At 38.0% G+C, this 17,303-nt stretch overlaps 1 protein-coding gene and 2 long non-coding RNA genes across 3 annotated transcripts; 1 reads left to right on the forward strand and 2 right to left on the reverse strand.

Annotated features, from left to right (window-relative positions):
- Nucleotides 1-483: 483 nt before the first annotated feature.
- On the reverse strand, nt 484-7,676 carry LOC114137527 (potassium channel subfamily K member 18-like). Its single transcript, XM_028006162.1, has 3 exons — nt 7,408-7,676; nt 7,058-7,201; nt 484-2,374 (listed from the first exon to the last, which is right to left on the reverse strand). Exons 1-3 carry the CDS (start codon nt 7,634-7,636, stop codon nt 1,563-1,565), a joined length of 1,185 nt encoding a protein of 394 aa, XP_027861963.1. The 5' UTR covers nt 7,637-7,676; the 3' UTR covers nt 484-1,562.
- A 6,687-nt stretch (nt 7,677-14,363) lies between these two features.
- On the reverse strand, nt 14,364-15,275 carry LOC114137562 (uncharacterized). The gene is made up of 2 exons (XR_003594016.1): nt 15,142-15,275; nt 14,364-14,813 (listed from the first exon to the last, which is right to left on the reverse strand). It is a non-coding gene; the product is annotated as an uncharacterized LOC114137562 (long non-coding RNA).
- Nucleotides 15,276-15,295: 20 nt separating this feature from the next.
- On the forward strand, nt 15,296-16,562 carry LOC114137563 (uncharacterized). The gene is made up of 3 exons (XR_003594017.1): nt 15,296-15,451; nt 15,576-15,681; nt 16,010-16,562. It is a non-coding gene; the product is annotated as an uncharacterized LOC114137563 (long non-coding RNA).
- The last annotated feature ends 741 nt before the right edge of the window (nt 16,563-17,303 follow it).

Here is a 17,303-nt window from a genome sequence, read left to right on the forward strand (position 1 = left end):
GTGATATTTGGACAGTTTCACATATTTATCCACACCCCCTGCTTCTCATCTTCAAATAATTGGCTGTGCACTAAAATTACCATCCCAAATGAGACTTTGCCTTAATACAGCAGAATCTCCCACGTCCAAGAAACACAACACAGAACCTGAGAGGGTTCATCTGTCTGCCAAGTTTTTAAGCTGTTGGTAATAATGTTAGTGTGACAGATAGATAATTAAGAATTTAACTGTGTTATTCTTGATGTTTCTCATGACTTCTTTTAGTTATACTCCTACAAAATGCGACTGCTGCTGGACATCCTGGTTAATTTACCTCACGGTACATCAGTTGTTCTACTGTTCCTCTATGTGGGCCTGTTTTACTTCTATGTGTTTCATGTGTGGCTGTCTGCTACACGTTTAAAAATGTAAACTTAAATAATAATCTATGCACAGCTGACCTCTGGCAGGAGGAGAAGTCAGTTGCAGATTCAAGTTTTCAAGTTGAGGGTAGTAAGTCTTTAATTACAAAGAACAAATACAACAATCAAAATGCAAATAATTTGCAATCAATTCCATGTAGAGAAAACATATGGACATTTTTTTTGTGCATATTCTGCAGCAAATCCTTTTGGATAAAAAATATCTCATGCAATACTCAAAAATAAAACTGTCAAATCACTTTCCTGCAGGATAATCCTGATGAGCAGTATTTATAGGGGCAGTATTATGTAAAAAAATGTCTACTTTTAGTTTTACATCATGTTATTCCCTCATCAAAAACATACCTGGGAGTATCAACGTGATTCTCTCGTGCATGTATGAGAGATCCTTTGAAACGCTCAGGAGGAGGACGGCAAATATCACGGTCGGACAGAGGGAAGTGAGGGGGTTGTTCCATCAGAAACCACGACAAAAACTTGTAAAAGCGCAAATGACCCCATCTCTTAAGACCGCAGGAGGGTTCATCTCCTTCTCCTGCCTTCTACGACGAAGGCAGGCGAGCTGTGAGCTTGGAACTTCACGGCTGCAGTTCCAAGCTTCTGCCTCATTGAGCACCCCTCTCACGCGACTCAGCTCCTTCAGACTAGCCTGCAGCAATTGGCAAATACCAGGAGGAACTGTGCATCTGCTGAGCTCATTATAGGAGCTACACCTCAGTGAAATGCTGGTTGTTGAAGGGCTAATAGAGAAGCGATGTTGTGGTGACTCCCTGAATGCGGAGTTTCAGAAAGAGCAGGGTGTTTTAAAGAGACAGATGCCTTCTTAGCTTCAAGGCATTAAACTAAGATATCAATTTCTTTTTTGTCATATTTGATATATACAGCATTATTGTAACAAATGAAGGTAGCAGTTACTTGATCGTGTGGAAAACTAAGTGACTGGAAAACATAATACTACCCCTTTAAATGTTTGAAAACAAATCTTTTTAATCATGACAGCCATTCACTGGATAAAGTGTTTGCCACATGCATGACTTCATAATTACCCATGCTTATGAAAAACAGATACAATAAATAATTGATTAAATCCAGGAAATAATAAATTCCACAATCCCAAAACTTGATTCAGAAGATCTCGACTTACTTCTTTTCCACATTTTCTGTAGTTTCAGCATTTGCCCTGCCAATGAACCGGATGCAGTTACGATAAAAAGAAACGATTCTATTTTGGCTTAGCTTGAAAGCCATGGACATAATGCTCATGCCAACCACAAAAAAAAGGGAGGTTATCCAGAAACACTTGGAGTCTTTAGGTATGATGTCACCAAATCCGATTGTAGTGAGTGTGATGAAGCAAAAGTAGAAAGAGTCAAATCCTTCTATTTGAGGTTCCCACAGTGGGAGGATTATACCTCCGAAGCAAATATATGCAAATACAATGAAAAGGATGAGTATAAATGGAACGTCAAAGTCTTCCATTACATTCCCTAACCCCGAGAAATCCCATATGGCAAATTCACTAGGTGGTTGTGGCATCTGTTCGAGTTCAGGGCAGGAGAGGGACCTGAGTAGTGGATCCTTTCTCATTAAATTATCTCTGGCCAGCAGCTTTTCAAAGATTTCTTTGTTGTTTTGGAGATGAATGGACTTGTGTCGAACATCTGCTTGAGTGTTCAGCACCTGCCGGATGTCTAGAGGTTGACGAAGCAAGGTGCCATCGTCCAGAGTCCGCTGGTTTGACCAGGGTCTTCTCCTGCGAGTTCTCCACCGTGACCACGTCTTGAAGAGGGCGCGGGCGCGGGCGCGGGTGCGGTTGTAGGCTTTGGACATCACCAGAGCGAGAAAGTCTCCCACGTCAAGAATGACCAGGAGCATGAGAGGAATGCCCACCATCGCATAAATGATGCACAGCGCTTTACCGAGCAAGGTGACTGGATAGATTTCCCCATATCCTACAGTCACAGTGGAGCAATTGACTCATTATCAACATGGTGGACAAAGCCTGCTTAAATTTCTGCATGGTGTCTTGTTTCTTGTAAGAAATGGTCAAATGTAGTCAAATTAATGAGACTCCTTAGATTAATATGATGATTAACATTCATTTAATGTCATCCAGATCAAATGACTGAGCAGTTTGTGTTTCAGAAGTTCTGGTCTTTGTCTTTGGACCAGAACCAAAAATGTTCTGCTTCCAATTTTTGTCAGAAATTGGAAGCAAAAATTATTTTCACTCTTTCAGTTAAAATGGTTGCTTTGCTAAGTCACTTAAAACTGATCAAGTCAAAGTCCATAGAGAAGAGAGTATAGTGATAGTGAATAACATTTGTATTTTGTAGGTACTTGCTTGAGCAGTGGATCCTACTGACTAAAAGTCATTTGTTTTTTTCGGTTAATAATATACAGTATACTGAATATATATATATATATATATATAAATCAATAAACTAAGAAGAGGAGATGATGGCTCTAATGCAAGTTTGATGGTTAATCGTCTGTGACTATGTCAGACTGTCTCTCAGTATCTTTGTAACAGAAAGCAACTCCATGCTGTGTGTAAAGTAACTATGTATTTTCGTACATACAGCACACAGATTGAGATTAAATTTGGAATAAGTATTTGCTGACGACTGATACGATTCTGAGGATGGTATGCCAGCTGATGAAACATGTTTACGAAAACCCAGTCAGTGACTACAGAGGTCCGTCATCCTAAGAAAACATGTGATGTGATATTGAAAAGGAAGCGCTTCCTCTTAAACTTTCAGAATTAGTCTGTGTCTTTAGCTGGACTGCAACAACAGCACAAGAAAGAAAAAAAAAGAAAGACAAACTGAACTTGAAGCCAGAAGTTTACATACACCAGTGGTGCCCAAAGTCGGTCCTCGAGGGCCGGCATCCTGCATGTTTCAGTTCTCTCCCTGGTTTAATGCACCTGGATCCAATGATGGCTCGTTAGTAGGCCTAAGAAGAACACTGACATGCTGAAAAGGTTGTTGGTACTACCAGGGAGAGAACTAAAACGTGCAGGATGCTGGCCCTCGAGGACCAACTCTGGGCACCCCTGACCGTATAAAAAGACTACATGCATTTTTTTGACACTATAAGTTTTTTGATCCATCATAACGCTCAGGAAGGAGACCAGGTTCTGTGTCTCAGAAATTAATGTGCTTTGGTCCAAAAGCGTGTAGATTGACTCCAGAACAAAAAGCCTTGTGGAGATGCTGGCTGAACCTGGTAACAGTTTGTCATTATTATCCATATAAAACAACGGCATGGGCTGATACAGTACTTATCAGTACCATATTGAATTAATAGCAGAAATGCCATTACTTCTTTATTTTACTTTTGTCATAAGAAACTTTTAAAAAAGCCAGATTAATGTTTGCAAATGCACACAGGGACAAAGACCTTCATTTTAAGAGACATGTCCTATGGTCTGACAAAACTAAAGCTGAACTGTTCGGCCATAATGGCCACTGTTACATTTGGAGAAAAAAAAAAGGGGGGAAAGCTTGCAAGCCTGAGAAAACCATCCCAACTGTGAAACTCAGGGCAGGGAGCAGTATGTTGTGGGATTGTTTTGGTGAAGGAGGGACTGGTGGACTTCACAAAATAGACGGTGTCTTGAGGAAAGAACATTATATGGAAACACTGATGCAATATCAGCCATTAAGTGAAAGCTTGCACACAAATGGGTCTTCCAAATGGACTATAACCCAAAGCTGGTTACAAAGAAGCTTAAGGAAAACAAAGTCAGTGTTTTGGAGTGGTCATCACAAAATGCTGATCTAAATCCTATTGAAAATTTAGGGGCAGCTACCAACTATTAAATAAAAAACAATGCCTGTAAAAATTCCTTCTCATTATTGTGGCATTTAGCAAATAGGAAACATTCTGGTAATCTGAACTGACCTAAAAATGGGAAATGTTTATTCTGATTTCACGTCAGTGTGCAAAAAAAAAAAAATAATAAAAAAAAAATGCATACATGTTTTTTTTCTATAGTGTATGTAAACTTCTGGTTTCAACTAAACTAAACACATAAGATTTAAGCCAGGAATACTTTCTCCAGACAAGAAAAAGATTAGTTACAATAAACAAAGTTAAAAACAGAAATAATAAAGTTATAGCCCATGACTGAAACCAGCTCAGCACACAGACACTGAGCCAGGCGTACCTTCTGTGGAAAGAAAAACAGAATCACAAAGTGAAGTTGATAAATGTAAATGACACACGAGTGATTAGAAGACAAAACAACAGTGAGAACAAGTGGCCAATAAGTTTTCCAGTAACAATACTTTATAGTAAAATATCAGGTTGTGAGGCAGCAGACCAGGGGTGGGCAATCCTGGTCCTCGAGGGCCAGTGTCCTGCAACTCTTAGATGTCTCCCTGGTCCAACACACTTGAATCCAATATCTGAATCACCTCCTAAGTGAGGTCAAGTTCTCCAGAGTCCTGCTAATGACCTCATTATTTTAGTCAGGTGTGTTGAAGTAAAGGTACATCTAAAAGTTGCAGGAGACCGAACCCTCGAGGCCTGGAGTTGCCCACCCCTGTAGTAGACGGATCACAAATAGATGTCCATCCAGAACCTTTCCGAGCGACTTCCTTCCTACGTTTCTTCTGAAATATTTAGACCTGCTTCGTCTTCCCATTACTGAGATCTGAATGTTCCTCAAGAACCATCACAAAACGCCCTGCTGGGTGCGACTTCCATTAAACAAAGTGACGCTTCAATTACAGAGACTTCCAAAACACGCTTTAGTCACATCAAGCCTCATCTTAAAAGGAACCAAAAAATGTCATTTAAAAAAAAAAAAGCCTATTTTGTGCCAGTCCAACAAATAACTTAAACTTGAAAACAATCTAAAACCTGCGTGATAATAATGTTGGTCCTGATCCTCCTTTAGTCTCTCACTACTGATAAGTGGCTCACTGTATTAAATCTCTTCTGATTTTATGTTCTCCAGAAACAAGTTGCTAGTTTAAATTGAAACACATTGATTTCTGTGACCCACATTAAACCAGAAGACAAATAGCGAGAGCTGATCTTTTTTAAAATCATGCAGCGTAACGTTTAACGTTTTGAAGGCGTGGCGCTGACTAGCTCTGTCGTATTTGGCTTTTCAGACGATTGTACCGACAGCAGTGAGAACTTTGCTTTCCTTCTGAGTGCATGATGGATTTTGATTATACAAAGACAAAAAAATGTAATCTCCAACTAGGCCTCTACATCTTTAACAAGCTCTTTGTGGCGACGTGAAAGGCATTCTCAATCTAAAGTGGCTTGTCTTCTGAGTAATTTGGACTTCCTGTTGCTGCTGAGCCATTAGCCATTAGTTGATAGCCTTTTAGTACTTAGTCCAGCAACTGAGAAGAAGACATCAGTGATATCGTCACTTGTTTCTTCTATGTCAAGTCATGGGAGGAGAAGTAGGTCTTAGAAAAGAAAATGTGTTTGTTAAGTTTAAATTAGCGAACTTTCATCACAAACATTAGGAACGCTGGAGAGACGACATAATCCCCTGAGGTTTTGGATTGTGTGAGAAGCTGAAGTCCTGGTAGTTTTGCTTTAAGTGTTTTAGTTTTGCTTATAGTAGCTAATCAACAATTAGCAGAGTGGAGCGACGCTCTGCTCCTCGGAGAGAGATGGACATTTATTAATCAATATGTATGGCAAGAAGACAATATATAAGCAAAAAAATAGACCATGGGAAGCAAATTTATGTCACAATCCAGATATCTTACAGATATTCATAAAATAAATGTATATTTGTGGTGGGTCTCCTCAAAGATGACCTTCATCTTTCTTTTGGTTCCCGAATTCATCTGCACAGATACTAATAACTGGAAGAATACTGTGCGTTAGACCACACCCTGCATCAAATCTTTCCGTCTAACATCTTTGAGGCATTATGGGTGTATTCTGAACAGTCGTGTTCATAAAACTGTCCACACAATCTCAGTGAAGTTTGGTTGAAGAGCCACATTAACTAGAAATGACAGTTTTCATTTAACATGAGAAAGTATTTAACAAATTCTTAATGTAGCATCTGCATATCTTTTCTGTTGTGATCTTAAGTAGATTAACCTTCGACTGCATGTCATCCACTTTGGCTGAAGCTCAGAGAGCAATAATTTGTTTATTCACGATGCATGCACATTCTGACCTCCAGACACTGCTGGAAATAATAATAAAACTTAAATGGATAAAGTGCCGGGACTGCGACAACAGACTACCTTCGGTATAAATACCATTTGAGGAGTTAAGCCTGAAATATTTCTGAATTTTTGAAACATATGGTGCATTAGATGGAGAAAAGTGCATTCTGTTTTTTTCCCCTTCTGTCCATCCATGCATCCAAAATGCATCCTGCTGAAGAGACAGATGCGCAAATGAACCTGTTTCACTGAACATAATGTGCACATAAATAATCAGATGAACCACGTCGGTCTGAGAACTTTGCCAATATCTTTTGAGATCACTTTGGTTGCCAACACCACGGCAACGCCCAGAGGCTTAACACATCTGCTGTGTGAGAGTTTGGAAGACATCACTTCAGAAACCTGGGGAAAGAGTCATCAAATCCATCCCCTGTCCACACGGAACCACACATACTAACACCAACTTACCAACAGTTGAAAAAATAGAGCAGCAGAAGAAGACGGAACCAAACAAATTCCATCTGCTGGGGCTCTGGAACCATATGGACTTGAAATCCTGCATTTTTACCACAACTTTGCTAACCGTTTGGTTGAGCGTGCAGGATTTGTTATCTGAAACCAAGAGGAGAACGCTTAGAGGACATCAAAACCACAAAGTGAACTGTTTCCACAAAACAGGTTAATGGAATAACTTTACTAAGAACAACTCTTGAGTACCCAGATCCAATTTCCAAACATTATCACTACGATAAACAGAAAAATCTATTTTATTCATAGGCTCCAGTAGATAGTAAAAGCTGCAATGCGCTCAGACTTACTGGTGTCGTTCTGGACCATCTTGACGATGCTCGACAGAAAGTTGCGGTATTCCTGCTCGGTGCTGGATTTCCTTCCCCCCTCGACCTGCATGAAGACCAGCGCGCCCAGCATCGTGTAAGCCACTAAGGCGCAGCACAGCGTCAGGTGAGGAAAGAGCCTCCAGAAGCGCGCGCGGCATCTCGCGGGCCACGTCTCGTGGAGCACAGCTGTTTGTCCCGACACGGTCATCCTCCCGTCTGTCTGTCTCCCCGGCAGCGTTCAGCAGGTGTCTCTGCTTCTTCTTCATGAGGTTTTTTTTTTCTTTCTTCCCCCCCCCCACTGGCTGTTGGCAAAAGTATGGCGTGCATTGCCGCCACCTACTGGTGTGAATGTGAATATCGTATGAATATCGGCAATCATATTTTGTTAATCAACATTGTTTCCTTAAACGTTTCCCGGGTTTGGATGTGGAGAGTGGCGCTTTTAATTCTAACATAAATAAATAAATAAAATAATAATAATAATAATAAAAATCTAATAAAATAAAATAAAATAAATAAATAAAAACCAAAAAAAAGTTAGCATATTTTGGGCATCGTTTGACTTTGAAAGATTCGGTTCCAATAAATATCACACATATATTTGAATAGGACTGTTTTAAATCTTCTTTTCACAGGAACAGAATGAAGAGATTCATTATTTGAAGAGCTGACGAAAGCGCAGGTACACCAGGAGTCTCCTCTTGCTAAGTGTTTGCAGGATCACGTAAGTCGTTCAGTATTTTTGCCAACTTTTGATCACGTCAATTGGATAAATATTTCCTGATTTCAAAACTTTGCACTGCAGAAAAAAAAGTTTGCATAATGGATTGGGGGTTTGATGAGGTTTTGTGTGGTCTGGGGGTGCACAGGAAATTTTCATATAAACCAAAAGGGGGCGCAGTAAAGAAAAAATAATAGGGAACCACTGTTCTAAATATGTATATATATATATATATATATATTATTTTGACCACAGCATTTTCATGCATATTTTAGGTTTAAAATGTGTGTTTATGAAAACAAATGTGCAATTGTAACCACAAGAAGGAATTATGGTCAAACTGTAAAGAGCTCCAATATAAATTTACTCCTATGTGGTTCAATTAACATGATTTTAGATGGATTATCTTTCAGTTTTCAGCTAAGCTATTTGGAAATGATCTGACTGGTGTTAGAGTGTAGCTGAATTACAAAGACAAGCTATGAGATAAATCAAGATCTTTTCGTAAAAATACAGGAAATTCTGATCACAGGAAGGAAAATACACACAAATACAGGATGATTTAATATTTCTGCGTTGTAAAATGTCCAGGTACGAGACATCGAGTGAGATCCCGCAAAACATAGAGAGTTTACATCATTTCTATAGACAACATGAACTGATACGTTTAAAAGCATAACTGGGCCTCGAAGAATTTGTTTTACAATGATTCTGTTTAGTTCTGATACACAAAGGCTTTGGATATTCCAAATTTCTTAAAACACAGTGAAATAACCCCTTGATTGAGTCAATATTTTAAAGGCTAACTTCAACGGCATCCAACAAAGAAGACACAGGTGGAGTGGAAAAAAGAGAACGATCCGAGAAGGCAGCATGAGCTTAAAATTCAAATTAACATTTCATCAGTTGTTCTTAGTATTACAAAGAGACTGGAAGAGTTATTGTCTTTGTTATGGACCCCGGGCCAGTGCCTACTCCTGGATAGGAGACATTTTGCACTACACTGAATATGGAGACTATTTTGGTCTTTAATTATTTATGCACTAGAGGCCTGCAAGACACAACCGAAATACTAATAAGAGTGAGTTCTTCCTACGTCTTTGGGTAACGACGACTGAAGAGAGTTTTCTTTTTTTTTTCTCAACAGTTTTTGACAAAGACAAAGTAACTTGTATGCTTTCTCTTTGCAACACATCATTTCAATTAACTATTATAGGAAACTGAGTTTAAAAAAAAAAAAAAAAACTTAAGGCAGAAGATTAAAATGGACACCTGAGGCTCACATAAAGAAATGTTATAGAATAGAATAAACTTTATTGTTCCCCAAGAAGAAATTGCTTATTTGTTGACAGATTGCTCCATCCAACGTATTAAGCATTAGGAAATACGAATGTCAACAACAAGCGACACAAAATTGACAAAATGTGCATTGTAAGTCATTTAAATATGACCTAAATACAAAATGAATAAAACTTAAAATTATACGAAAGATGTACATGGAAATATGTTCATCTAGAGATGCTGTTAGGCATTATGATGTGTTACTTTCTAAGACCACAAGAGGGCCTTAGAGGCTTAAAAGTTGTATTTGAGTCATTTTTGGTTGCTGAACTGCCCAGTGATCTGATTCCACGGCGCCCACGATATTCTACCAATAAATCCCTCCTGGCAGCCGATGAATCTGGGACTGACAGCATCATTATTTATTGTGTAAATTGGCTTTTTGATTATGGACTGGGAACAATGGCCAATCAGCAATGGCAAATCAAAGCATGATTGCATTGAAATCAAACATGATGTTTGTTTTTTTTTGTCATTCAGTGTGGATGTGGCGCGTTTAGGTGGAGGAGTGAGCTCAGACTGAAGCCTGTAGCAAAGTAGCAGATTTCTTTTTCAGGTGAGTGAAGATGAACTAACGCGTGTTTACACGATGCCAAGACTGACTGCACAGCGTTCACCGGTTTTATACCTTGATTGTTGTTTTTAAATTAAAATTAGATGAACAAAGTCACTTGGAAATCTGTCAAAAAAAAAAAAAAAGGATAAGCTTTTCTCAAGCACTATAGGGAGGCTGATTATTTGTTTGTTGCATATTTTTAGTCAAAAATAATTTCCAACATTTTGATGAAAACCGTATGACTAGAGATGAGACGAATATAGAAGACATTGGTACTAAAGAGACTGAAAACACCAGAGGGAATTTCCATTTGAACTTTAACGCTACTGTTCAACTCTTTGTGCACTGCTGGTGTTCCCGCATAGTGAATCTGTGAACCATGAGAAGCGCATTTCCATGATTAAAAGGCACGGAAGCTAAAACTGAATGGCAGAATGACAAATTACTCATAATCTATTACTGTAATATTGATTCTGATTATTATGACCTTTCAGTTTGCTGCCACGCAGCAAAGACGGACTAAATAGCAGAAATGTTGTAGATAAATAAGGCATCTCTTTAAAAATACTTAAAGAACCTCTCACTGTGTCTGGGTACGCCTGTGTACAACATATATATATATATAGGCCTATGCAAAAAAAAAAAAAAACGCCCAGTTTTCATGTTTCTTGGCTACAGTTCTAAAGCATGAAGGAAGTTAAAGTAAGAAGTGTGATCAGTCGCTGCTCAATAAAACCGTTGTGCTCCTCTGTTGTGTTTTCAGCAAACTAATGAAAAGGTTGATGGCGGCCTCCTGCAGCAGACCGCCACTCGTCCAGTCATGAGCGGGGCGCTGCTGGAAGGCGCCCCGCTCCTCCTCGCAGGCTCAGGATGGAAGCTGAGGAGTGAAGGGAAGGCTTCATGAGTCAGTCTGCTTCCTTAATGAGACCATCGTCTACTGTCTGGCACTTTGGAACCGGTCTGGGTCAGGCAGATCGCAGTCTGTCGCGGTCGGACTACATGGAACTGAAATTCAGGGCCTGACGCTGTTGGTGGGTTTGAGTTTATTGTGAGAAACCTGAATGATTTAAAGTCAATTTGATCATAGGTTGAAGGTCAAACTGGAATGTGTGTAATTGAACTTGAATCCGTCTGGGTGATTCGATTGGACTGACTTTCTGTTTCATATGTGCCTTGAGACTTTGATATTGTCTCGTGGCACAAATAATATCTGCCGGTTCTACACCAGCAAACTAAATTACAGCGAATTCTCACAATGCAAATTGAATCTTTCATCTAAATCGAATGAGATTGATTATGATAAAAAAAAAAGCACTGTGAATTAAAGGGGCTCGTGCGTCTCGGTTTGTTTCAATTAAAAGTCTGTGTTAGAGTTCCAAGTGGAAAAAAACCAAACATTTAGTGTAGGTCTAACTTTATGATGAAAGAATACCATGTTGCTTCATTTCGAGTCATTTGCTACAATAAAGAATAAAGCTATAGTTTTTCAAAATAGGTAATGATTCAATTTTTAAGAACCAGCCGGTACTGTAGCATAAAGCCATTAGCAACAAAGAGCGACAGAACCGCTGGGTGAATGTAAAACCTTGATTTGGTTGGTGTCCTTTGTTGCAGAATTTGCTAAAAAGTAAAATAAAATTGATTACAACCTTTTTTTTAAAAAAAAAAAAACAACAACAAGGTTTTGAAACAAGCAACCTTAGAGGCGTAATGGTGTTTGGTGTGAAAAGTGTTTATTCAGCTGCCATTTATAATTCCCACAAAGCTTATACTGTTAATTAGGAATCCTACAGCAGTTATTAGACAGAGTGGCTTTTAGATCAGGACAAAGTTATTTAGATCATAGGAGTGAGAGCTTTCACCAGGAGACAGAACATCTAAACTTTTGGGATCATGCAGCACTGCAGAGCCTTTAGAAATGTGTGTCAAGAGCTACTTAGACATTGTATATAAAATGTTTCTTTCACATTGGCACAGACACTTTTTTTTTTTTAAATACTGAAAGTTGATTAGTCCCCAAGGTCATTTTTTCTTTTTTTTTTTTTTTTTAGAGCCAAAGTGAGATGAAAAGCATGTTTTGATTAGAAGAAACATTATCAGAATGAATCGTTTTCTTGTATTTAGGACATAATATTTGAGGAGGTGTGAACGCTTGTGCTTTTTAGATAAATGTTGTGCTGGTTTAAAGTAAAATAAGTAATTTAAAATCCCATTCAGACTCATTTGCAACGTCTGACTGCCGCTGTCTCTGTTTTTTTTTTTTTTCTTTAAGTCTAATGAGTTATCGTCTCTCTGTGTGTGACGGGTGTTTCTCCGTGGTGAGAGAGGTGTGGGGGTGGGAGGGTGAAGTTCCACAAAGTTCAGCAGCCACTCAGAGAAGTTTCACCGTTATTGAAGAGAAGAGCGATAAAAAGACGAAACTTCTCCTCTCTACAGCAGTTACTCATCTGGATCTGCTGCTGCTCTCTTCTAATGTCTGGAAACAAACTGTTGTGTTTCTTTATTCCTTAAGCAGTTTTTGATTTGGAGCATCAGCAGGAAAACGACTGTGGCTAGTTTAATGTCCACTTAAGTGCAGTACTGTGAAACTGTTCAGCTCCTTCAGTCTGCCAGTCCAGCAGCATCTGGTTTTTGATGGTCCTTTTTTTTTGTTATGCAGCGTCTGCGTTGCTCTTACATACAGGTTTTTTATTTGTTGTTGTTGTTTGGTTTAAGGTTGCAGTAGTTACATTTTATTTAATATAAAACATTACGTGATGAATGTGTGGTAGTTCTTTAGTAAATTTGTGTTGAAGCTCGTTGGTTTTGGTTAAGGGTGCATTCAAATGTGTGTGTGTGGGGGGGGGACTTTGTTTCGTTCCATGGACCATGTGTTTCCCGGGGAAAGAATTGGCTGACGCACTTAGAGCCACAAGGGGCGTTCTAGCTGAAGAAGTTCAAGTTTTATTCCTCTGGAGTCAATGCGGCTAATGAGGTACGGTTTTGTTTTATTAGTATCTTTTGTCAAATGCTGAAATACTCAGTTTTTGTGAACTAATTTAGGTTTGTGTCACCTTTTTAGTTCTGACGGCATTTTTGGGGACTTTATAAGACGTGTCCACGATACATGGCTGTTGAAAACAAGATCGGCGTTAAGCCTTGATTAAACTCGGACAAACCGCAAGACGTCAAGTCTGGGTGCGGAGGCGACCTCTGTTTATTCAACGTGACAACCGGGAGGTGTTAGCATTAGCACATGGCACGTGATTCAGTTCTCCAGCCCGATTTGTACGAAATAATAGTGTTAGCAATGTTAGCATCGTCAAATGCTATAAAGGTGTAATAATCATTCAAGTGAAAACATTCAAACGCCTATCATTAATACAGAAGGACAAAAAAAAAACAAGACAATGTAAATAAAAAGGATCGCATTGGATTATAAAATTCGTCTCTTCCCAGTGGAACAAATAACAAAAAGGGAAGAGGAAATGAACAACTTTATATTTATAATAGTCCTGGAGGACCCTGAACAAAAGAAGAAGAAAGTGAAGAGGTCTTGTGCGCTATTCGGTTCCCCTGCGAAAATCTGTTCCCCCTGTGTCGGGAGCGCGCATTACAGCCGGAGAGGCGGATCTGACCATTTTCACGGCGCTTCTGATCGATTTCTCGGTAAAAACAACTCAGTTAATCATGTCAAGCTTGTAACATTTAGTTTAATCGGCAGCTATTGTTTACAAAATTGTAAAAATAATTAAATAAACGAGGTCTTTTTACGCTGTTTTGTGTTATTTTAAACGCCAAGAGAATCGGTCTTTTTCTAACTTTTGTCACTTACGCCTGACAGAAATAAAAGTCAGTCAACACTTAGTGTGTATTTATAATTTTTCATTGCTGATATAAGACGATTGCTGAAAGCATGGCATAATTATTAAGACTTCCTGAAAAGACGAAAGCGTGGACTTTCTGGTAAATCCCGTTCTAATGTAAAATATGACAGATTACTGTAGTAAGGGCATTTCTAGTATACTGCAGGCTATCACACATAACAATTTTTGAGAATTTGGCAACAGTTGCCATTTATTCCCAAACGTTATGGGGGGAGGAGAGTAGAGAATGAATATTTCAGCTGCCTGAAATAACCTGTTCCCCTCCATAACATGGGAACAAATTAATTCACCAACAAGGCCTTAACTCTGTTTATTCCTCTTATCATCAACAATAAATCCTGTGAATTTGGTAACATTTGCTCTTTATTTGACAAAGTTATGAGGGGCCTTGGGATTTAAACTTTTTTCCATAGCTGCCTTATATCAAAGTCTTGTAAGTATAAATATCAAACAGTTTTCAAAATGTAATTTATTAACCTTTAAACAACATACATAAACAAGCACACCACAGCAATCTCAGGAACAAAGGCAAGTAAGGCAAACACGCAAAGCAGTGATATGTTTTTTCAGTTGGTGGGCTTCCCACACATGCATGATGGAACCACCTCAGACACACGTCACACTGGATCTAGGAAAGAAACCAAAAATATCAGGTTTTTTTTAGAAAAATATGTCTTTACAATTACAATATATAATCAATCATTTTAGATTCCTTTATATTCCAACTGTTGGAGGATCATATCATAGCTTGTTTACGCAAGATAAGATTAGATAAAACTTGTCCTCTTCATTTAGTTTACTAACACTAAGTCTTTGAATAATTCTAAAAACTTTCCTACCCAGTTCACATCCGTGTCACTTTCCATCTCTCCACAGAAGTGACACAAGTCTTTTAGGTCCTCTGTTAACAACAAAAGTATAAAAACACACACACACGATTATACATGTACAATCGTGACCGTATATATGTGTGTTTGTGTGTGTATAAAACTATTACACAGGATGTGCTAAGCACCAACACAGTCATTTATGAAAAAAATATAGAAGATGAAATGATTGTACTTATTAATTTGTAGACAAACAATTTCCTTAAATAAATGTTTTCAGAGTCCATGTTAATGTATTAAGTTTTGCTAAGTACAGATGTTTTAGCCAAACATACAAATAATAGTAATCATGATAACAATTGTCATAAACACTCAAAATAAGAATATTAATGTTATCCTCACCACTGTTAAGGATTAGTCTCACAGCAATTTCCAACCTCATGCTGTGGACCGCCTCTCTGGAAACAGGAAAATCCACAACCTCTTTTGACAGGATTTTTTCTGCAAACTGAAATGAACAGCTTCATTTAATGTCTTTAAATTTAACTTTAACTCAAGTATGAAAATCAAATAAAGTTGTTCTTATTAATATATCTATATTTACAGGGCATTTATGAGGAAGAAGGGGTGCAATGTCTCACGTTGGACATGTGACACAGTCAAGCATCCAAAACAACAGGATAGCTCATCATGTGGTGTATTTTCACTGAAGGTGCGGACATATTGTCACACAGTGTATGACTTTAGGATTTTGATATATATTTTGAGACATGTACAGTGAATTACTTACTTTGTTACTTAAATTTAAAGACATTAAATGAAGCTGTTCATTTCAGTTTGCAGAAAAAATCCTGTCAAAAGAGGTTGTGGATTTTCCTGTTTCCAGAGAGGCGGTCCACAGCATGAGGTTGGAAATTGCTGTGAGACTAATCCTTAACAGTGGTGAGGATAACATTAATATTCTTATTTTGAGTGTTTATGACAATTGTTATCATGATTACTATTATTTGTATGTTTGGCTTAAACATCTGTACTTAGCAAAACTTAATACATTAACATGGACTCTGAAAACATTTATTTAAGGAAATTGTTTGTCTACAAATTAATAAGTACAATCATTTCATCTTCTATATTTTTTTCATAAATGACTGTGTTGGTGCTTAGCACATCCTGTGTAATAGTTTTATACACACACAAACACACATATATACGGTCACGATTGTACATGTATAATCGTGTGTGTGTGTTTTTATACTTTTGTTGTTAACAGAGGACCTAAAAGACTTGTGTCACTTCTGTGGAGAGATGGAAAGTGACACGGATGTGAACTGGGTAGGAAAGTTTTTAGAATTATTCAAAGACTTAGTGTTAGTAAACTAAATGAAGAGGACAAGTTTTATCTAATCTTATCTTGCGTAAACAAGCTATGATATGATCCTCCAACAGTTGGAATATAAAGGAATCTAAAATGATTGATTATATATTGTAATTGTAAAGACATATTTTTCTAAAAAAAACCTGATATTTTTGGTTTCTTTCCTAGATCCAGTGTGACGTGTGTCTGAGGTGGTTCCATCATGCATGTGTGGGAAGCCCACCAACTGAAAAAACATCACTGCTTTGCGTGTTTGCCTTAGTTGCCTTTGTTCCTGAGATTGCTGTGGTGTGCTTGTTTATGTATGTTGTTTAAAGGTTAATAAATTACATTTTGAAAACTGTTTGATATTTATACTTACAAGACTTTGATATAAGGCAGCTATGGAAAAAAGTTTAAATCCCAAGGCCCCTCATAACTTTGTCAAATAAAGAGCAAATGTTACCAAATTCACAGGATTTATTGTTGATGATAAGAGGAATAAACAGAGTTAAGGCCTTGTTGGTGAATTAATTTGTTCCCATGTTATGGAGGGGAACAGATTATTTCAGGCAGCTGAAATATATGGTTCCCCCCTCATAACTTTGTCAAATAAAGAGCAAATGTTACCAAATTCACAGGATTTATTGTTGATGATAAGAGGAATAAACAGAGTTAAGGCCTTGTTGGTGAATTAATTTGTTCCCATGTTATGGAGGGGAACAGGTTATTTCAGGCAGCTGAAATATTCATTCTCTACTCTCCTCCCCCCATAACGTTTGGGAATAAATGGCAACTGTTGCCAAATTCTCAAAAATTGTTATGTGTGATAGCCTGCAGTATACTAGAAATGCCCTTACTACAGTAATCTGTCATATTTTACATTAGAACGGGATTTACCAGAAAGTCCACGCTTTCGTCTTTTCAGGAAGTCTTAATAATTATGCCATGCTTTCAGCAATCGTCTTATATCAGCAATGAAAAATTATAAATACACACTAAGTGTTGACTGACTTTTATTTCTGTCAGGCGTAAGTGACAAAAGTTAGAAAAAGACCGATTCTCTTGGCGTTTAAAATAACACAAAACAGCGTAAAAAGACCTCGTTTATTTAATTATTTTTACAATTTTGTAAACAATAGCTGCCGATTAAACTAAATGTTACAAGCTTGACATGATTAACTGAGTTGTTTTTACCGAGAAATCGATC

This window comes from Xiphophorus couchianus, chromosome 22 (genome assembly GCF_001444195.1).
Source record: "Xiphophorus couchianus chromosome 22, X_couchianus-1.0, whole genome shotgun sequence".
NCBI classification, from domain to species: Eukaryota; Metazoa; Chordata; class Actinopteri; order Cyprinodontiformes; family Poeciliidae; genus Xiphophorus; species Xiphophorus couchianus.